Below are 20,298 nucleotides of genomic sequence, written 5' to 3'. Positions count from 1 at the left end.
AGTGAAAGCCATTGCTCAGCTGGTGAAGCATTTCGGATGGACCTGGGTGGGAGCCATTTCAGAAGATGGTGATTATGGAAGATATGCGTTCCAGGCGTTAATTGAGGAGTTTGAAAGGATCAGTGTCTGTCTGGCCTACTATGAAACTATTCCTAAAGTTTACAGCAGACAAAAGATTCTGGAGATCTTAGAAACGATGAAACGATCCACAGCCAAGGTGGTCATTTCATTTGCTGGAGAAGGTGACTTGTATCCCCTGCTGAAGGAGTATGCAGCTCAGAACATCACTGGCATTCAGTGGATAGCCAGCGAAGTCTGGGTCACGGCCTCGCTGTTTGCAGCCAGTGAGTTCTACCCTTCTCTCGGTGGTACTATTGGGTTTGCAATTCGCCGGGGACAGATCCCTGCTCTGAGAGACTATCTCCTGAAAGTTCACCCTTCCCTGTATCCCAACAACACACTGGTGCAGGAGCTCTGGAGTGACGTGTTCGGCTGCTCTTTCCTGCCCTCGAACGCCACTGGCCAGGATGGCAGAGTCCAGCCCCCCTGCAGCGGCCAGGAGTCTCTGGAGGAGAAAAGTTCTGTCTACATGGACATGTCCAGCCTCCGGGTGTCCTACAACGTTTATAAAGCTGCGTACGCTATTGCCCACTCGCTGGACAGCCTGACCAGCTGTGAACCTGGGAAAGGACCATTTGGCAATTTTACGTGCGCAGACCCTTCAAGCTTTGAGCCATGGCAGGTAACACACTGCTTGATTGTATTGTCTCATTCTGTTTTCATGCCTAAGACCTCATTCTACTTCATTTTTACATATTGCCAAATAACTGTTATGTTTTGTTCTTGAAAGCTTCAACATTACATCCAGACGTTATCTGTTACAAACGCCTTGGGAGAAAAAATAAGCTTTGATGAAAATGGAGACCCTATTGCGTCTTATGATATTATAAACTGGCAGAGGGGTGCAGATGGGAAACTGTGGTTTGTCACGGTGGGAATTTATGATGCATCTCGAGGACTTGGGAAGGAGCTCGTGATAAATGAAGAAGCTGTGATATGGAATAACAATCAAAAGGCAAGCTGCAAAGAGACACTATTAACTTCTTTGTAAGGAGAACATTTATTTCTTATTTATTTCTTTAATGCAATTTACTGAGATTCCTAAGCTGTCTGTTCTATGGGACAGATTTCTAAAATATTTTCCACAAACCAAATCAGTTTCTTCTTTTTCCCTAAAAGTGAAACCAAAATAAAGTTAGTAAGGTGCTATACACATCTTTCAAGGAAAAGTTGAAATGTCAGATTTTGGAACATTAGATATGTGTTGATTGTTTCTGAATGTGTTCATGCAGCAGTGCTCAGTGTTTCAGAAATGCGTCTTCATTTCAAAGTGCTGTGTGCAGAGGTTGTTCCAGGCCTGCAGACAGAGGCTGACAGACTGCTCTTTGTTCTCCACGTAAGGTGCTGCGGTCTGTGTGCACTGAAAACTGCCCCCTTGGTACACGGAAAGGGATTCGTCAAGGGCAGCCTCCTTGTTGCTTTGACTGTCTACCATGTGCTGATGGCAAAATTAGTAATCAGACAGGCAAGTATTTCCTTCTTCATTTACTCTCGTGCATGCTCTGCATTAGCCACATATCAAAATATATGTATGCTGTGTACCATTATTTATAAATACATACAGTATACAGTATATATTTGTATAGGTGTGTCTTTGTTTGTTAAAGTGTTCCTGAAAATTAGATTATTAATAGATTAAATGGAGTTAGATAAAGTGGAACAAAAATCAAAGTGAAGCAAATGCTTCACCCTGATGTTCTAAAAACAAGCATTTGGAATATTAAGGGGTACAAAACACCACTATTTTTAAACTTGGAGGGCTTTTAAAGCTCAATATTTACAATAAAATATCCAGTAGAAAAATGACTATTTTCCACACCAAAGAGAACTATGTAAAAGGTGTAGTGTTCAATTTAAAAAATAATGGCTGCTGCTTTCTGTAACTTCCCCATGTTTTTGACTACAGATTCAGTAGAGTGTACTGACTGTCCTGAGGATCACTGGTCAAATGCTGCAAGAACAGACTGCATACCCAAAGAGGTGGAATACCTGAGCTATGATGAAATGGGGATCACACTGGCAGTGATTGCTCTACTGGGAGCTTGCCTTACGATTGGTGTCCTTGTGGTCTTCCTTCACTCCAGAAACACTCCAATAGTCCGGGTTAACAACTCGGAGCTCAGCTTCTTTATCCTGCTGTCACTCACACTCTGTTTCCTGTGTTCTGTTGCTTTCATAGGACAGCCGACATATTGGTCTTGTATGTTTCGGCACACTGCCTTTAGCGTAACCTTCTCTCTGTGCATATCCTGCATTCTTGGGAAAACGCTGGTCGTTCTAGCAGCTTTCAAAGCGACAAGGCCTGGCAGTAATGTCATGAAATGGTTTGGACCCAGGCAGCAACGGATGATCATTTTCGCATGTACTGCAGTACAAATAGTCACCTGTACTATATGGCTGATAGCTGCTCCGCCATTCCCCCTTAAAAACACTGTCTATCAGAGGTCAAGGATCATACTGGAGTGTAGCACTGGCTCTGATTTGGCTTTCTGGTGTGTACTGGGCTACATTGGGGTTTTGGCTTGTTTGTGTTTTGTTCTTGCCATTTTAGCTAGGAAACTGCCAGACAATTTTAATGAGGCGAAGTACATTACATTCAGCATGCTCATCTTTTGTTTCGTGTGGCTAGTTTTTATACCTGCGTATGTCAGTTCACCGGGAAAGTACACTGTGGCTGTTGAAATATTTGCAATTCTGGCCTCTAGCTTTGGGCTGCTTGTGTGCATATTTGCTCCAAAATGTTATATTATTTTATTGAAACCTGAAAAAAATACCAAACATTACCTGATGGGAAGAGTAAATGCCAAAACAAACAGTTAAATGTAATCATTCCCATATGAAAGTCTCACAGAAGATCAGAATCGTCTATTCTGTTACGCTAATGTGTTTTTTAGTGCATTGAGTATGAATTTGAGTTTTGTTGTGCTCTCTTGGTTTTTAATGACAATACTTGTATACAGGTGCATGATACAAGGCGTATGTTGGTTAATGCAAACTGAAAACCCAATTAAAAATTGTATAAATTATATTTTTGTACATTTTTTTTCACTATTACTTTTAAATATTTATTAAACATACTTCAATTATTGAAGCATTAACAATTAGAACTGTTGGTTCCGCAGTTTCAAAACCTAAATCCAATACATTATTATTAGAAAAGAGCAAAACTCAGTTCTTTTCAAAATGGATCTTGAATATATCCCATTATTTGCAAGTTCTACTCTCACTCAGGTATGATTACTATCATGGTAGCATTTATGTAAAGTTCCTGCCAAATTTAACTTTCATACAGAACATTTTTATTTATCAAATAAACATTACACTTCTGATTTATTTTAAATATTAAGAAACAGACTAGTTTTCATGACATTAATGTTTATAGAAATACACATTATGGAGAATGTAAACTGAACCAAAAACTCAGCAGCTAAGGTTTTAGTGAAAAATATATGATTTATTACCCTTAGATCTAAAAGCAAGAAAAAAAACATAATATCCTCATTTCAGAAAGCTATTTTTTAATAGTGCTGAAATCTTTGATGATTAAATTGGCCTTGTCTGAATGTGATGTGTCTTAACAGAAAAATTAAAGTGTGAGTATGCTTTAATGCTCTCTTGTAATTACAGTACGTGCAGAAGCAGTGTGCAAGCCACATGAAGTTGACTCCAAAGTCAAAGTAGAACTCTCTAACAACAAGACAAGTTATTAATTAAATTCTTCCAAGTGACCACTTTTGTCTTGTTAATTTGGCACAGAGAGTTCCTTAACAGACGCAGTACAGTATGAATCCCTATTTGTTTGGCTGGAAAACACCAATCAAGCACAGCATACCTCAGGGGAGCAGAGCTTCAGGCTGTGAAGGCACTAATTCTTTGTGTTAACAATAGGTACATGCAATTTTTTATACTATAGGACTGTGACAAGTTTCTGTTTAACATGCTGTTTAAAGGCAGATTAAGACAATTGTAATAGTAAATGTTGTGTAGTTTAATACTGTACTCACCTAAATATTCAAATTTGATTTATGTTTCAATAACTCTTTATTAAATGCAATCACTGATAGAGAAGGCAAACACAGGTGAATGAATGAACACTAGCATTACCACTGTGTGGCTTCCCCCCTTCAGATATCAGTCACTCATTTCTGTGCGACTGCTGTATTCTTGAGTATAATTATCCATCTTGTGGCTCCTCAGGGTGATACACCTAAAAACTGTGTAAGTCGTGAGACGTTGTGAAGCAAAATTAGAAACTTCAAATGTCCACTGGCAACTATTACAATGAAACTGAATTGTATAGAAGAGGGATTTATTTTTCTTGAAAAATATACATTGTGAGAATTTAAATATATTTTAAACTTGCACAACTGTCTTAATATAATCATGAGTGTCATAACTGAGTTTACAATCTGAGAACTGTTTTGTTTAAATAATAAATTAGAAATGTATATACGTATAAATACGCGTGTGAAGCCACACCATTAAAAGGCACTGCCTTAAATGAAGGTAATTATAAGTGTTACAGTATATCTTATATTATAAGAAATACTGAAGTGTAGATTATGAAACTATTTTTTAACCTTCTGAATGAACAGGTTGTGATGGCCAATTGTGGTCAGAATCTTCTGGCCTTGTAAATAATTAAAGATGGACAAAAACATATTTAAAGTGAATTTAATCACTCAACTTAAGATTCAAATTAAATTTTCTTATTATATCAATATTAATATTGTTATTTTTTCTATTTATTTGAACTTTTTGGCCTTTTTCTTTTAAGAACATCAGAAGCAAAATGCACTGGAAATTTGATAATTCACTCTTTCTTATCAATAGGTATTTTTCCAAACATATCTGCCAAGTGATTTCAAAATGCTACAACAAATGACAGTGTATGTACTCCAAAGTGCTTTTTTTTCTTGCATTTATAATCCAAATGACACACAGAAAATATTTCCATCAGTTTTAATGTATCTTCTCAAAAAGATGAGGTTTTTACAAAGTGCTTCCTATAACCTTTGTCCATTAAATATTTCTTTGAATTTTTCTCAGGTCTTAATAAAATAATGTAACACTTTGGGGCAAAGATACAAGACAGCAGACCGAACGCTGATGCCAGAATAGCAAAGACCTGCACAGCTACAGTATACTTTCCTGGAGTGCTAACATAGGCTGGGATGAAGGTTATCCACACTGCAAAAAATATCAGCATGCTGAAAGTTATAAACTTTGCTTCATTAAAACTGTCTGGTAATTTCCTGGCTAAAAAGGCTATAACAAAACACAGACAAGCTAACACTCCAATATAACCCAGAACACCCCAGAATCCCAGTTCTGACCCAACAGCACATTCCAAGATGATCTTTGCACTTTGATACACAGTGTTATGTGCAGCATGTGGAGGGCTGGTTATCAGCCATACTATACAGATCAGAATTTGGACTGAGGTACAGACAAACACACTGGCTCTTTGCTGTGTGGGACCGAACCACTTCATGACATTGCTGCCAGGGAGAGTGGCTCTGAAAGCAACAAGCACAACCACTGTCTTTGCAAGAATGCAGGAAATGCACAGAGCAAAACCTATGCCAAACGCTGTGTAGCGGACCATGCAAGACCAGTCTGTTGGCTCTCCTATGAATGTAAGTGCAATAAGGAAACACAGAATGAGGAATAGCAGCAGCAAAAAGCTCAACTCCATGTTATTTGCGCGGACGATGGGGGTGTTTCTAAAGAAGATGAACACCCCAGAAACAGCTGCGGTGACACAGGCTCCAAGTGTCGACACCACTGTCAGTACCATTCCCATTGACTCAGAATAGGACAAAAACTCCACCTCTTTTGGGATGCACTGGTCTCTTGCTTTGTTTGACCATGTCTCCAGTGGGCATTTCGTACAATCGAGAGAGTCTGTTGGGGAGGAGAGAATAAAGAAATAAGTACCTCAGAGAGTGGAAAATCATTTTCTCTATAGTGCTATAAAAGAATATTGAAAATTTAGAACGTGCAAGAAAGAGAGGATTTGTTTCCAACTAACAATAAACTAATGCAATCACATGCAGTCCTTCACCTGTCTGACTGCTGATCTCCCCATCAGCACATGGGACACAGTCGAAGCAGCAGACAGGCTGTCCCCTGCGAGTGGCCTTTCTTGAACCTGGAGAACAACTGTCACTGCACACAGACCGAGGGACCTACAGGGGAGCAGTGAAACCCACTCACAGACCCTTAAAATTAAATCTGGAAAGTCATTATGCAGCCTTTAATATACACTATTTTATGTTTCAGTCAATTAAATAAATAAAGTGATCGGGACAATGTATTTGTCTTTTCTTAACCATTCTTTATTCTCATTTAAAACACGAAGCATTGATCAACATGATCAACATGAAACAATGACTGCTGTCACAGAAAGAGCTTTTCGTTGCAGATATTTGAACAACTGAAATACACAAGTTTTCTGATAAATTTGGGTAAAACTTAAAAGTTGCAGAAGTAAAACAGTTAGAATATTAAACCAAACACATGGATTTCCCGATAAAATTGGTTGGGATATATAGTATCTTTAACAGCTGCACCAGCTGAATGCTCTGTATGGTAACAGGAAGAGAAAATGCAGGTCAACAAGCAATTCGAATATCCTCAAATAAGAGCACCTGTTGAATACTGGTGATTCCAACATCCAGGTTTTCTAACACAGTAATCCATGGTATAAAACTAAAATAAATAACGAGGAATAAATAAAATGTAGAATAATTTAAAAATGGATAAAGCAGACCAACCTGCTGGGTTCTGTGCCAACGAATGGCCGATTCATTTATAACTAAGTCGTTTCCTTTGCCCAGAGAAGCGTCATAGTAGCCAACTTTCACCAGCTCAAGCGACCCGTCGGGCCTCTCCTGCCAGTTCATGAGGTCATAGGATGCGACCGGGTCCCCGTTCTCGTCAAAGCTCACCTCTTCTCCAAGGACAGAGAACCGCACTTGCTTCATGTAATGCAAGAGCTGAAAGAAATACATAAGCGAGCAATAAACACAGCAGCTTTCCGCCTTCATACAAGTCTTTGTACTTTTCTTTGAAGCCTACTGTACCTGCCACGGAAGTACTTGTCTCACGTCCACACATCTCTGATTTGGGAAAGGACCGCTTCCATTCTCGCACCTGCTCAGCGTGTGCAGGGCGTGCGCTATCAGATACACGGCTTTGTACACATTGTAGGAAACCCTGAGCTGAGACACATCTGAGTACTCAGAGTTCACACTCTCCAGGCTCTCCCGTCCCGTGCAGGGCTTCCTCGGAAACGCATCGCCGTGCGTATGGGTGTTCAAGGAATGGTTTAATTTGCATTCAAACGTTTCCTCCCAGAATTCAGCAAAGAATGACGATTCGTCAGCGTCCGATTGGCGCAGTCTTTTCAGAAATGTTCCCAGACCTGGGATCTCAGCCTTGCGTATTCCAAACCCGACAGTCCCAGATAAAAGGTCATGGAATTCTTTCCACAGAGATTTTCCTGTAGCCCAAGCTTCGCTTGCAATCCACTGTATATCGGTGACATTCTGACGCCTGCACTCACTTAATATCGACTGCAACTCGGATTCACCAGAAAAATTCAGGACCACTTTGGCGGAGGATCTTTTAATGATATTCGTTACCTCGACGACATCTTTTTTACCAAGGACAAGGGGATAAAAGTGGCTATATGCAGCACATACCCCTAGCCTGCTGGATTCTTCCAGGAAGAGTTGAATTGCGAAACGCGCGTAGTCGGTCTCCACTCCGATGACTCCGACCCAGGTCCAGTTGAAATAACTGACAAGCTGAGCTATCGCCTTTATCTGGTAGGCGTCGCTGGGCATGGTTCTCATAAAATCTGGAAACTCCCGCTTGTTACTTAGACAACTGCAAGACGCGAAGTAGCTCACCTTGAAAAGAAAATAAAGACCATGCACTTCAGAGAGTCGCAAAAATTCAATACATAGACTGTCCCACCCCCCAACCACCCCCTCCTCCGAAGATACTAGTGTCTGGGTCATCACTGAAATAAATGATTTAAGAATTATCAAAATATAGAAGACAAGAATAAGCAGACCACTCCACCTAAGCCGAAAAGCTGCGTCGGTACCTTACCAGTGGGATGTGGAAGGACCCCAGAGTTCTCAACACAGCCATCGACACCCCAGAAGCCGCATCTCCAACGATCACTGGCGAGACCGCTCTCCCGACCCCGGCACAGCTGTGGTTACCGGCATCGGCCGGCTGGCCGTTCACAATGACTAGGGAACTTCTCAAAGAAGGCTGTATGTCGTTACAGCTGTCCATGATTTGATACCCCAGCTTTATATCAGGCAGAAGGTCTTGACGTTTGTTAATTTCTTCAACGGCGAAAATCATGGTTTGCATCCATCGAAGTGCTCGAGGACTGAAACTGCAACATGTCGAAACAACAGTGCACAGGTGATGTTGCTGGTGAGGAATACACGAATCTCGCCCTTTACCCCCAACAGTATACTGTATGTGTTGGGTGGCAAGGTTGAATAGCCTTTACTTCAAAACGCATCGTTTTCTATTGTCATTTAGTTTTCAGACGGGCTATACAAGCATGAAAGCATAGTAATCGCAGTTTACTGTTTACATTTAATTTTACTGTATTTTTATTAAGTTACTTACTACAGGTAATGTGTTGATTGGGGCTTCTTCTGAAACGAAGGAACATAAGAGGATGGTCTGTAGTGCAAAGGAAATAATCCACCCAGAACGACATCCCCCTCCGCAAAGAAACTTGGAGTAGCTCCTTCGCCTTTAAAGTTACAGACTGTGCCACCCGTGCCCATGTTGTGAAGTTGTATAATGAAAATAGTTGATATTGTTAGAAACTCTGTATAGGCGTATGCCATTTCAGATAGTAACAAAACCCTAATCGTGTTTCTTCATATATATATACACGAGCGGCTTTAAAATCACTTTTATGGTGAATTAATTTATACCGACAGCCGCAAACGGAATGCGAATACATCATGGTTCATTGGAAAACCGGAGCCACCGCAGATGCCAGAAGGCAATCAAAAATTGTCATTTGGGAATACACAGGAGTATGTTTTGTCAGTGTCAGAACTCTGTTGATCATATAGTCAATTACATTATTCGCATAAAACTAATAATAGTATTCAAAGTATAATGAAAACTTCTAAATCCCCACGGTGAACATAATTTGTTCAACAGTATTTTATGTTCGGAGTCAAAGAATGCGTTAAAATATGATGAACTTGCATGATTACATAATCAGAAATCAGATAATGTTTTGTCTGAAGTGTTGTAATGAAAGTTATTGTATAAATTACCATTGTGTGGGGGAAGGTGAAATGAAAAATGACAAAATGAAAATGAAAAAACAGCCACTCTAACATTGACATCCTTTTACGATTGCAAAAAAAATATTGTTTTGACACATTTGGAGTTATTATTCCAGCTCAGAAACAGTTTATGATTAATTGAAGGAAAGGATGTATTTATCCCCATCTTGTGCTTGTCTTTCGTAACTACAGCTAGATATAAGTGTAGTGATCTAGAAGCGCAGAGCCTGATTGTTTCTGCTTCAACAAATGGAATCAAAGTTATAAAATAAAATACCTTGGTTTTAGAGGCTACATTTCGTATTCAGAAACGTTTAAAAACAACTCGCAGTTTATAGTTTTGTTTCTAGACGTATGTATTCTCTTACAGTACGTGCACAACTTGGGACAGACTCAATACGCCGCTCTGCCTATTAAGGTGGGACCAGGAGCCCAAGGTGTAAACCACGGGAGAACGATTGGGTGTAAAAGCTTAGTTTAATGTAGGGTACTCGTCTCTATCTCGCCACTTCAGCATGGTATACTGTATATCCCTCTGGGATCTGGCACAGACTGACACATTTTAATTACGGTGTGTGCCTGTATTAAAAGCCTCTTAGCTCTTCATGAACGTTGGCTCCTGGCTGTTCTCCCACTAAAGCGCCATCTGGCGTTTACTAGTTGCAAGAGATAGCGGAATGATTATACAGTATTACTTCTCATAGGACTGAAATGGCGAGATTGTGCATTATGTGGTGTCACTAATATTTTACTTTTACTCTGTTACTGTTCTTTAGTCCAGTAGATGTCAGTGTTACCACGCACACAACCATCGTGACTCGGCAAAAATATACATTAAATTTAATGTGAAAAGGTCTCACACCCAGGTGGACACAATTCTCTCTTCCACTCCACTAAGTAAATGCCAGAACAGAAATTCTATTTTAAAAAATCAGCAAGAGTCTATGCCTGTTACCATTGCATAAACTCAGGAATGTGAGTTTTTTGCCATTCCATGCTATTCCAGTCTAAAGTTATCAAGCTTAATATGGAAATTGATTGAATAATGTATTTTGTAGGTACTGTATGTATTTTTTTAGATAACATTGTCAAGAATGTATTAACTGTTCAGAAGTGTAGCTTGGCTAAAAGAGAAGACAAAAACTTGCATTCTGGCAACATGCACATTCTAGTGTGGATACATTTAATCTGGGTCTACTGTATAGTATACAACTCTAATGAGTAAAAATGCCTAAAATAACACAACAGTACAAAAAATGGGACATTTTTGTCCAGTCCATTTTTACAAGGTTATTCGCAAAGGTTCTAAGTTTCGCAGACAAAATACTCTTGTATTCTTCCACAAAATCCTGCCATCTGTAAATAGCTGAAAAGTTCTGGTTCAGTAACAGTAAATTAAGTAATCTTTATTAAAAATTACCTTCAGTAGCAAACAAAAGTTTTATCCACATTTTAAGCATCTCTCTTAATGTTATTTTCCATATAATAGAACAATAGTATGCAACCTGAAAGAAACTGAAGGACCTCTTTCATCACTGAAATGTTTTGTGTACTGTACCTGTATACAAGCTGTGTGTGACAGTACCTGCTGGGATTGTGGTGCAGCACAGGTCACACATTCTCATTCCAACATGAATTCCAGTGAGATACTTACGACACGGTATGATCCGTATGGGAAAACACCCCCAATAAAACAGCAGGCTCTACTTGTCTCACAGGCCAGTGCGCCAGCAGGTTTTAGAAGATGATCCTTCTGTTTATCTGGAATTTGTTTAATTCCCTTTCTGCTTCTGCTCCTCACGCAGACGGGGAGGCCTCATGCACACTTCAGGGCAACTTTGAGCTGCCAGGATTCCTAGCCGATGGAGACATCATTATTGGAGGGCTTTTCCCAATGCATTACAGGGTAGTGGTCCCTGACTTGACCTACACACACAAACCGGCGGCATCAGGGTGTCAAGGGTGAGTTAATGTATTGCTGTGCCGGGGGAACATTGCTGCCAGATGACAGCATGTATTAGCTTTCATTTAAAATGTATTCTCAGCCTTTTCTCTCACATTACCTTTTTTAAAGGTACTTTACTAAACCCGCTGTGCTCTTTTCTCAGGTAAACTGCCTTTTCTGGGGAATTCAAAGCAAGAAAACATTAACAGCTTCACAGACAATTTGCCTTCAAGTCAGATTTCCACAAACACTACCTGTAAACTGAGATGATGAAAGCAGACGTGCTCATTAGACCTTGAAATGGGACATCATGCTCACTTAACGCTGCAGACCTGAGCACCCAGCAGTCTGGTCTCGGCTTACTGCTGCATCTGTGCAAAGAAAAACCCACTAATTAACTGACCAATTTCATATGTTTTCACAGAGTTGTGATTAGATCCTTGGCAGGCATGGCTATTTAAACCATATTACTCAAGCACTGAGCTTTTCAGTAGCTTTGAAATCAAATGAAGTGACATGTGTGCATAAACAAAATTCATTAATATGTTCTCTCACTTCGGCACCCTGCTAATTGCTAAATTGACTTCTGGAGTTTGTAGCTATGGCACATGACTTAAAAAGAATACACTGTATTTCTTTTTCTCATTTTGCAAAGCTAAAGAACCATTGAAATTTAGATTCTTCTGACTTAATTTCTTTTATAGTAATTGCAGAAAAATAAGGGTTTAGTTTTGCAAAGTTTAATAATGTACATTTTGAAATTGCTATAATCCCAAGGCATAAGATTATCAGTGGCTGGATTCACCTGCTCACAACTTTTTGCATACTTTCAGTATATGGGGAGTTATTGTAGTTTTTCTTTTCTGTACTTCAGCTAAAAACAGTGATTTCTCCACAGCTTTGACCCTAGAGCTTTTCGCTGGGCCCAGACCATGCGGCTGGCCATTGAAGAGATCAACAAGAATCCATACCTTCTTCCCAATCTAACCTTGGGCTACAAGATTTATGACTCCTGTGCGACTCATGTGGCATCCCAGCGAGCCAGTCTCACAGTTCTTAATGGCCCCAGTGAAGTGTCCAGCAGGATGTGCTCTGGAGCCTGGCCTGTAAAGGTCATCATCGGAGACTCGGGGTCATCACAGTCCATTATCCTCTCTAGAACGCTACAGCCTTTTAGAATTCCAATGGTATGTACTCTAGTTTCTAGAAACAAGAATTACATGTACTGTACATGTACAGATGTTACAAAGAAGACTGAAATAGGTGCATTGGACACTGCATTTATTTAGGCTGTTCTGTGATCATTGATAGTAATTCTGCTACATTATTGTCTAACGATTTAAAATGTGTTATTTAAACCCTAGTCTCTACCTGATAATAGTATTAATGAATATATTTTGTGGCATTCTGTAATTGGGAAACATTAACATAAGGCAACAAGGCCTTATTTCCTTCTTATTTCTGTTGTTTTGACCTTTTCTCCTCAGATAAGTTACATTTCCACATGCTCCTGCCTCAGCAACAGGCAAAGATATCCAACATTTTTTAGAACGGTTCCCAGCGACTCCCACCAAGTGAAAGCCATTGCTCAGCTGGTGAAGCATTTCGGATGGACCTGGGTGGGAGCCATTTCAGAAGATGGTGATTATGGAAGATATGCGTTCCAGGCGTTAATTGAGGAGTTTGAAAGGATCAGTGTCTGTCTGGCCTACTATGAAACTATTCCTAAAGTTTACAGCAGACAAAAGATTCTGGAGATCTTAGATGTGATGAAACGATCTACAGCCAAGGTGATCATTTCATTTGCTGGAGAAGGTGACTTGTACCCCCTGCTGAAGGAGTATGCTGCTCAGAACATCACTGGCATTCAGTGGATAGCCAGCGAAGCCTGGGTCACAGCCTCGCTGTTTGCAGCCAGTGAGTTCTACCCTTCTCTCGGTGGTACTATTGGGTTTGCCATTCGCCGGGGACAGATCCCTGCTCTGAGAGACTATCTCCTGAAAGTTCACCCTTCCCTGTATCCCAACAACACGCTGGTGCAGGAGCTCTGGGGCGACATGTTCGGCTGTTCTTTCCTGCCCTCGAACGCCACTGGCCAGGATGGCAGAGTCCAGCCCCCCTGCAGCGGCCAGGAGTCTCTGGAGGAGAAGAGTTCCATCTACCTGGACGTGTCCAGCCTCCGGGTGTCCTACAATGTTTATAAAGCTGCGTACGCTATTGCCCACTCGCTGGACAGCCTGACCAGCTGTGAGCCTGGGAAAGGACCATTTGGCAATTTTACGTGTGCAGACCCTTCAAGCTTTGAGCCATGGCAGGTAACACACTGCTTGATTGTATTGTCTCATTCTGTTTTCATGCCTAAGACCTCATTCTACTTCATTTTTACATAATGCCAAATAACCATTATTTTTTGTTCTTGAAAGCTTCAACATTACATCCAGACGTTATCTGTTACAAACGCCTTGGGAGAAAAAATAAGCTTTGATGAAAATGGAGACCCTATTGCGTCTTATGATATTATAAACTGGCAGAGGGGTGCAGATGGGAAACTGTGGTTTGTCACGGTGGGAATTTATGATGCATCTCGAGGACTTGGGAAGGAGATTGTGATAAATGAAGAAGCTGTGATATGGAATAACAATCAAAAGGCAAGCTGCAAAGAGACACTATTAACTTCTTTGTAAGGAAAACATTTATTTCTTATTTATTTCGTTAATGCAATTTACTGAGATTCCTAAGTTGTCTGTTCTATAGGACAGATTTCTAAAATATTTTCCACAAACCAAATCAGTTTCTTCTTTTTCCCTAAAAGTGAAACCAAAATAAAGTTAGTAAGGTGCTATACACATCTTTCAAGGAAAAGTTGAAATGTCAGATTTTGGAACATTAGATATGTGTTGATTGTTTCTGAATGTGTTGCATGCAGCAGTGCACAGTGTTTCAGAAATGCGTCTTCATTTCAAAGTGCTGTGTGCAGAGGTTGTTCCAGGCCTGCAGACAGAGGCTGACAGACTGCTCTTTGTTCTCCACGTAAGGTGCTGCGGTCTGTGTGCACTGAAAACTGCCCCCTTGGTACACGGAAAGGGATTCGTCAAGGGCAGCCTCCTTGTTGCTTTGACTGTCTACCATGTGCTGATGGCAAAATTAGTAATCAGACAGGCAAGTATTTCCTTCTTCATTTACTCTCGTGCATGCTCTGCATTAGCCACATATCAAAATATATGTATGCTGTGTACCATTATTTATAAATACATACAGTATACAGTATATATTTGTATAGGTGTGTCTTTGTTTGTTAAAGTGTTCCTGAAAATTAGATTATTAATAGATTAAATGGAGTTAGATAAAGTGGAACAAAAATCAAAGTGAAGCAAATGCTTCACCCTGATGTTCTAAAAACAAGCATTTGGAATATTAAGGGGTACAAAACACCACTATTTTTAAACTTAGAGGGCTTTTAAAGCTCAATATTTACAATAAAATATCCAGTAGAAGAATGACTATTTTCCACACCAAAGAGAACTATGTAAAAGGTGTAGTGTTCAATTTAAAAAATAATGGCTGCTGCTTTCTGTAACTTCCCCATGTTTTTGACTACAGATTCAGTAGAGTGTACTGACTGTCCTGAGGATCACTGGTCAAATGCTGCAAGAACAGACTGCATACCCAAAGAGGTGGAATACCTGAGCTATGATGAAATGGGGATCACACTGGCAGTGATTGCTCTACTGGGAGCTTGCCTTACGATTGGTGTCCTTGTGGTCTTCCTTCACTCCAGAAACACTCCAATAGTCCGGGTTAACAACTCGGAGCTCAGCTTCTTTATCCTGCTGTCACTCACACTCTGTTTCCTGTGTTCTGTTGCTTTCATAGGACAGCCGACATATTGGTCTTGTATGTTTCGGCACACTGCCTTTAGCGTAACCTTCTCTCTGTGCATATCCTGCATTCTTGGGAAAACGCTGGTCGTTCTAGCAGCTTTCAAAGCGACGAGGCCTGGCAGTAATGTCATGAAATGGTTTGGACCCAGGCAGCAACGGATGATCATTTTCTCATGTACTGCAGTACAAATAGTCATCTGTACTATATGGCTGATAGCTGCTCCGCCATTCCCTCTTAAAAACACTGTCTATCAGAGGTCAAGGATCATACTGGAGTGTAGCACTGGCTCTGATTTGGCTTTCTGGTGTGTACTGGGCTACATTGGGGTTTTGGCTTGTTTGTGTTTTGTTCTTGCCTTTTTAGCTAGGAAACTGCCAGATAATTTTAATGAGGCAAAGTACATTACATTCAGCATGCTCATCTTTTGTGTCGTGTGGCTGGTTTTTATACCTGCGTATGTCAGTTCACCGGGAAAGTACACTGTGGCTGTTGAAATATTTGCAATTCTGGCCTCTAGCTTTGGGCTGCTTGTGTGCATATTTGCTCCAAAATGTTATATTATTTTATTGAAACCTGAAAAAAATACCAAACATCATCTGATGGGACGAGTAAATGCCAAAACAAACAGTGAAATGTAATCATTCCCATTTGAAAGTCTTACAAAAGATTAGGATCGTCTATTCTGTTACACTAATGTGTTTTTTAGTGCATTGAGTATGAATTTGAGTTTTGTTGTGCTCTCTTGGTTTTTAATGACAATTCTAGTATACAGGTGCATGATACAAAGTGTATGTTGGTTAATGCCAACTGAAAACCCAATTAAAATTTTTATAAATGATATTTTTGTACATTTTTTTCATTATTACGTTTAAATATTTATTAAACGTACTTCAATTATTGAAGTATTAACGATGAAAACTGTTGGTTCCGCAGTTTCAAAACCTAAATCCAATACATTATTATTAGAAAAGAGCAAAACTCAGTTCATTTCAAAATGGATCTTAAAGATATCCCATTATTTGCAAGTTCTACTCTCACTCAGGTATGGTTACTATCATGGTAGCGTTTACATTATGTAAATTTCCTGTAACGGTCAGTTCTTTCCGGACCCTATGCGGACGACACAACCCAAAATTGTGAGGAAACATTAGGAAAAAGATCACGCAGGAATACGGGGATGAAAACAGGGGGGCGTGTCCGAAGTGCGCTGGTGCACGGGGGAGGTGTGGCCGAGGCAAACAATCCAAATACCCAAGAATAAATCCATAGCCAGGTGATCCATCCAACAAGGAATTAAAACCACGAACCAGGTCGGAACCGGCGGACAGGGAACGGGAACAAAGATAAAAACTTAACGGGACCAGGCGCTTCCAGATCCCGGACTCGCACGATACGGAAATCAGATGCAGAGCCCGGATGAACGTCAGCGCTAGGCTTTTAAGATAGACTGAGAACAGGGGTCAGGTGCACATAGTCTGAGTGAAAGGGTCGGAGCACCCTTAAGGAAGAGGGACTATAATCGTGACATTTCATGCAAAATTTAACTTTCATACAGTACATTTTTATTTATCAAATAAACATTACACTTCTGATTTATTTTAAATATTAAGAAACACACTAGTTTTCATGACATATACAAATATGTATACAAATACACATTATGGAGAATGTAAACTGTACCAAAACACTCAGTAGCTAAGGTCTTAGTGAAAAATATATGATTTATTACCCTTATAACCTTAGATCTAAAAGCAAGAAAAAAAACATAATATCCTAATTTCCGAATGCTATTTTTTAATAGTACTGAAATCTTTGATGATTAAATTGGCCTTGTCTGAATGTGACGTGTCTTAACAAAAAAATTGAAGTGTGAGTATGCTTTAATGCTCTCTTGTAATTACAGTACGTGCAGAAGCAGTGTGCAAGCCACATGAAGTTGACTCCAAAGTCAAAGTAGAACTCTCTAACAACAAGACAAGTTATTAATTAAATTCTTCCAAGTGACCACTTTTGTCTTGTTAATTTGGCACAGAGAGTTCCTTAACAGATGCAGTACAGTATGAATCCCTATTTGTTTGGCTGGAAAACACCAGTCAAGCACAGCATACCTCAGGGGAGCAGAGCTTCAGGCTGTGAAGGCACTAATTCTTTGTGTTAACAATAGGTACATGCAATTTTTTATACTATAGGACTGTGACAAGTTTCTGTTTAACATGCCGTTTAAAGGCAGATTAAGACAATTGTAATAGTAAATGTTGTGTAGTTTAATACTCACCTAAATATTCAAATTTGATTTATGTTTCAATAACTCTTTATTAAATGCAATCACTGATAGAGAAGGCAAACACAGGTGAATGAATGTACACTAGCATTACCACTGTGTGGCTTTCCCCCTTCAGATATCAGTCACTCATTTCTTAACACCACAGCAGCACTAGTTCAAGGAGGCGACTGCTGTGTTTTTGAGTGTAATTCACCATCTTGTGGCTCCTCAGGGTGATACACCTAAAATGTAAACTGAGTAAGTTGTGAGATGTTGTGAAGCAAAATTAGAAACTTCAAATGTCCACTGGCAACTAATACAATAAACTGAGTTGTATACAAGAGGGATTTATTTTTCTTGAAAAATATACATTGTGAGAATTTAAATATATTTTAAACTTGCAAAACTGTCTTAATTTAACCATAAGTGTCATAACTGAGTTTACATTCTGAGAACCGTATTGTTTAATTAATACATTAGAAATGTATATACGTATAAATATGCATGTGAAGCCACACCATTAAAAGGCACTGTCTTAAATGAAATGCCTTATAAATGTAATTATAAGCGGACCGTTATATCTGTTATATAAGTGTTACAGTATATCTTATATTATAAGAACTACTGAAGTGTACATTATGATACTATTTTTTAATCTTCTGAATTAAAAGGTTGTGATGGCCAATTGTGAACAGAATCTTCTGGCCTTGTAAATAATTAAACATGGACAAAAACATATTTAAAATGAATTCAATTACTCAACTTGAGATTTAAATTAAATTTTCTTATTATATCAATATTAATATTGTTAATTTTTCTATTTATTACACCTTTTTGGCCTTTTTCTTTTAAGAACATCAGAAGCAAAATGCACTGGAAATGTGATAACTCACTCTTTCTTATCAATGGGTATTTTTCCAAACATATCTGCCAAGTGATTTTAAAATGCCACAATGAATGACAGTGTACAGTATGTACACCAAAGTGCTTTTTTTTCTTGCATTTATAATCCAAATGACACACAGAAAATATTTCCATCAGTTTTAATGTATCTTCTCAAAAAGATGAGGTTTTTACAACGTGCTTCCTATAGCCTTTATCCATTAAATATTTCTTTGAATTTTTCTCAGGTCTTAATAAAATAATGTAACATTTTGGGGCAAAGATACAGGACAGGAGACCGAATGCTGATGCCAGAATAGCAAAGACCTGCACAGCTACAGTATACTTTCCTGGAGTGCTAACATAGGCTGGGATGAAGGTTATCCACACTGCAAAAAATATCAGCATGCTGAAAGTTATAAACTTTGCTTCATTAAAGTTGTCTGGTAATTTCCTGGCTAAAAAGGCTATAACAAAACACAGACAAGCTAACAGTCCAATATAACCCAGAACACCCCAGAATCCCAGCGCTGACCCAACAGCACATTCCAAGATGATCTTTGCACTTTGATACACAGTGTTATGTGCAGCATGTGGAGGGCTGGTTATCAGCCATATTATACAGATCAGAATTTGGACTGAGGTACAGACAAACACACTGGCTCTTTGCTGTGTGGGACCGAACCACTTCATGACATTGCTGCCAGGGAGAGTGGCTCTGAAAGCAACAAGCACAACCACTGTCTTTGCAAGAATGCAGGAAATGCACAGAGCAAAACTTATGCCAAACGCTGTGTAGCGGACCATGCAAGACCAGTCTGTTGGCTCTCCTATGAATGTAAGTGCAATAAGGAAACACAGAATGAGGAATAGCAGCAGCAAAAAGCTCAACTCCATGTTATTTGCGCGGACGATGGGGGTGTTTCTAAAGAAGATGAACACCCCAGAAACAGCTGCGGTGACACAGGCTCCAAGTGTCGACACCACTGTCAGTACCATTCCCATTGACTCAGAATAGGACAAGAACTCCACCTCTTTTGGGATGCACTGGTCTCTTGCTTTGTTTGACCACATCTCAAGTGGGCATTTCATACAATCGAGAGAGTCTGTTGGGGAGGAGAGAATAAAGAAATAAGTACCTCAGAGAGTGTATAATCATTTTCTATATAGTGCTATAAAAGAATATTGAAAATTTAGAATGTGCAAGAAAGAGACGATTTGTTTTCAACTAACAATAAACTAATGCAATCACATGCAGTCCTTCACCTGTCTGACTGCTGATCTCCCCATCAGCACATGGGACACAGTCGAAGCAGCAGACAGGCTGTCCCCTGCGAGTGGCCTTTCTTGAACCTGGAGAACAACTGTCACTGCACACAGACCGGGGGACCTACAGGGGAGCAATGAAACCCACTCACAGACCCTTAAAATTAAATCTGGAAAGTCATTATAAAGCCTTTAATATACACTATTTTATATAAAGTGATCGGGCCAATGTACTGTATTTGTCTTTTCTTAACCATTCAATATTCTCATTTAAAACACGACGCATTAATCAACATGAAACAATGACTGCTGTCACAGAAAATACTCTTACATTTCGAATTGCTGAGCTTTTGGTTGCAGATATTTGAACTACTGTGATACACACATTTCCTGATACATTTGGGTAAAATTGGGTAGGATGCATCTCCAAAGCTTTAAAAGTTGCAGAAGTAAAACAGTTAGAATATTAAACCAAACACATGGATTTCCCGATAAAATTGGTTGGGATATATAGTATCTTTAACAGCTGCACCAGCTGAATGCTCTGTATGGTAACAGGAAGAGAAAATGCAGGTCAACAAGCAATTCTAATA

The 20,298-nt window shown here is 39.5% G+C and overlaps 5 protein-coding genes across 6 annotated transcripts in view; 3 read left to right on the top strand and 2 right to left on the bottom strand.

The window, feature by feature from the left end:
- Positions 1 to 69: 69 nt before the first annotated feature.
- Positions 70 to 1,239, top strand: LOC148677191 (extracellular calcium-sensing receptor-like). Its single transcript, XM_088619293.1, has 2 exons — positions 70 to 742; positions 851 to 1,239. The coding sequence occupies exons 1-2, from the start codon at positions 197 to 199 to the stop codon at positions 1,109 to 1,111; spliced, it is 807 nt and encodes a 268-aa protein (XP_088475419.1). The 5' UTR covers positions 70 to 196; the 3' UTR covers positions 1,112 to 1,239.
- Positions 1,240 to 1,983: 744 nt separating this feature from the next.
- Positions 1,984 to 3,143, top strand: LOC148677190 (vomeronasal type-2 receptor 26-like). Its single transcript, XM_088623072.1, has one exon. It carries the CDS (start codon positions 1,984 to 1,986, stop codon positions 2,938 to 2,940), a length of 957 nt encoding a protein of 318 aa, XP_088479198.1. The 3' UTR covers positions 2,941 to 3,143.
- A 1,238-nt stretch (positions 3,144 to 4,381) lies between these two features.
- On the bottom strand, positions 4,382 to 10,702 carry LOC148677189 (extracellular calcium-sensing receptor-like). Its single transcript, XM_088619275.1, has 6 exons — positions 8,785 to 10,702; positions 8,245 to 8,542; positions 7,209 to 8,039; positions 6,900 to 7,121; positions 6,188 to 6,311; positions 4,382 to 6,027 (listed from the first exon to the last, which is right to left on the bottom strand). Exons 1-6 carry the CDS (start codon positions 9,009 to 9,011, stop codon positions 5,096 to 5,098), a joined length of 2,634 nt encoding a protein of 877 aa, XP_088475401.1. The 5' UTR covers positions 9,012 to 10,702; the 3' UTR covers positions 4,382 to 5,095.
- A 383-nt stretch (positions 10,703 to 11,085) lies between these two features.
- On the top strand, positions 11,086 to 15,966 carry LOC148677188 (extracellular calcium-sensing receptor-like). Its single transcript, XM_088619250.1, has 6 exons — positions 11,086 to 11,429; positions 12,311 to 12,599; positions 12,900 to 13,727; positions 13,836 to 14,061; positions 14,446 to 14,571; positions 15,013 to 15,966. Exons 1-6 carry the CDS (start codon positions 11,212 to 11,214, stop codon positions 15,930 to 15,932), a joined length of 2,607 nt encoding a protein of 868 aa, XP_088475376.1. The 5' UTR covers positions 11,086 to 11,211; the 3' UTR covers positions 15,933 to 15,966.
- An 827-nt stretch (positions 15,967 to 16,793) lies between these two features.
- Positions 16,794 to 20,298, bottom strand: part of LOC148677186 (extracellular calcium-sensing receptor-like) — a 23,990-nt gene continuing 20,485 nt past the window's right edge. For both annotated transcript variants that reach the window (XM_088619217.1, XM_088619227.1), the window contains exons 5-6: positions 19,706 to 19,829; positions 16,794 to 19,545 (exon numbers count right to left, since the gene is read on the bottom strand). In XM_088619217.1, coding sequence (XP_088475343.1) covers positions 18,614 to 19,545; positions 19,706 to 19,829 — 1,056 coding nt within the window. In that variant the 3' untranslated portion in view covers positions 16,794 to 18,613. The remainder of the gene's footprint in view (positions 19,546 to 19,705; positions 19,830 to 20,298) is intronic.

Source organism: Lepisosteus platostomus, chromosome 2 (genome assembly GCF_059453375.1).
Source record: "Lepisosteus platostomus isolate fLepPlt1 chromosome 2, fLepPlt1.hap1, whole genome shotgun sequence".
NCBI lineage: Eukaryota > Metazoa > Chordata > Actinopteri > Semionotiformes > Lepisosteidae > Lepisosteus > Lepisosteus platostomus.
The sequence above is the reverse complement of the archived record's forward strand: the minus strand, read 5'-3'. Positions and strand labels throughout refer to the sequence as shown.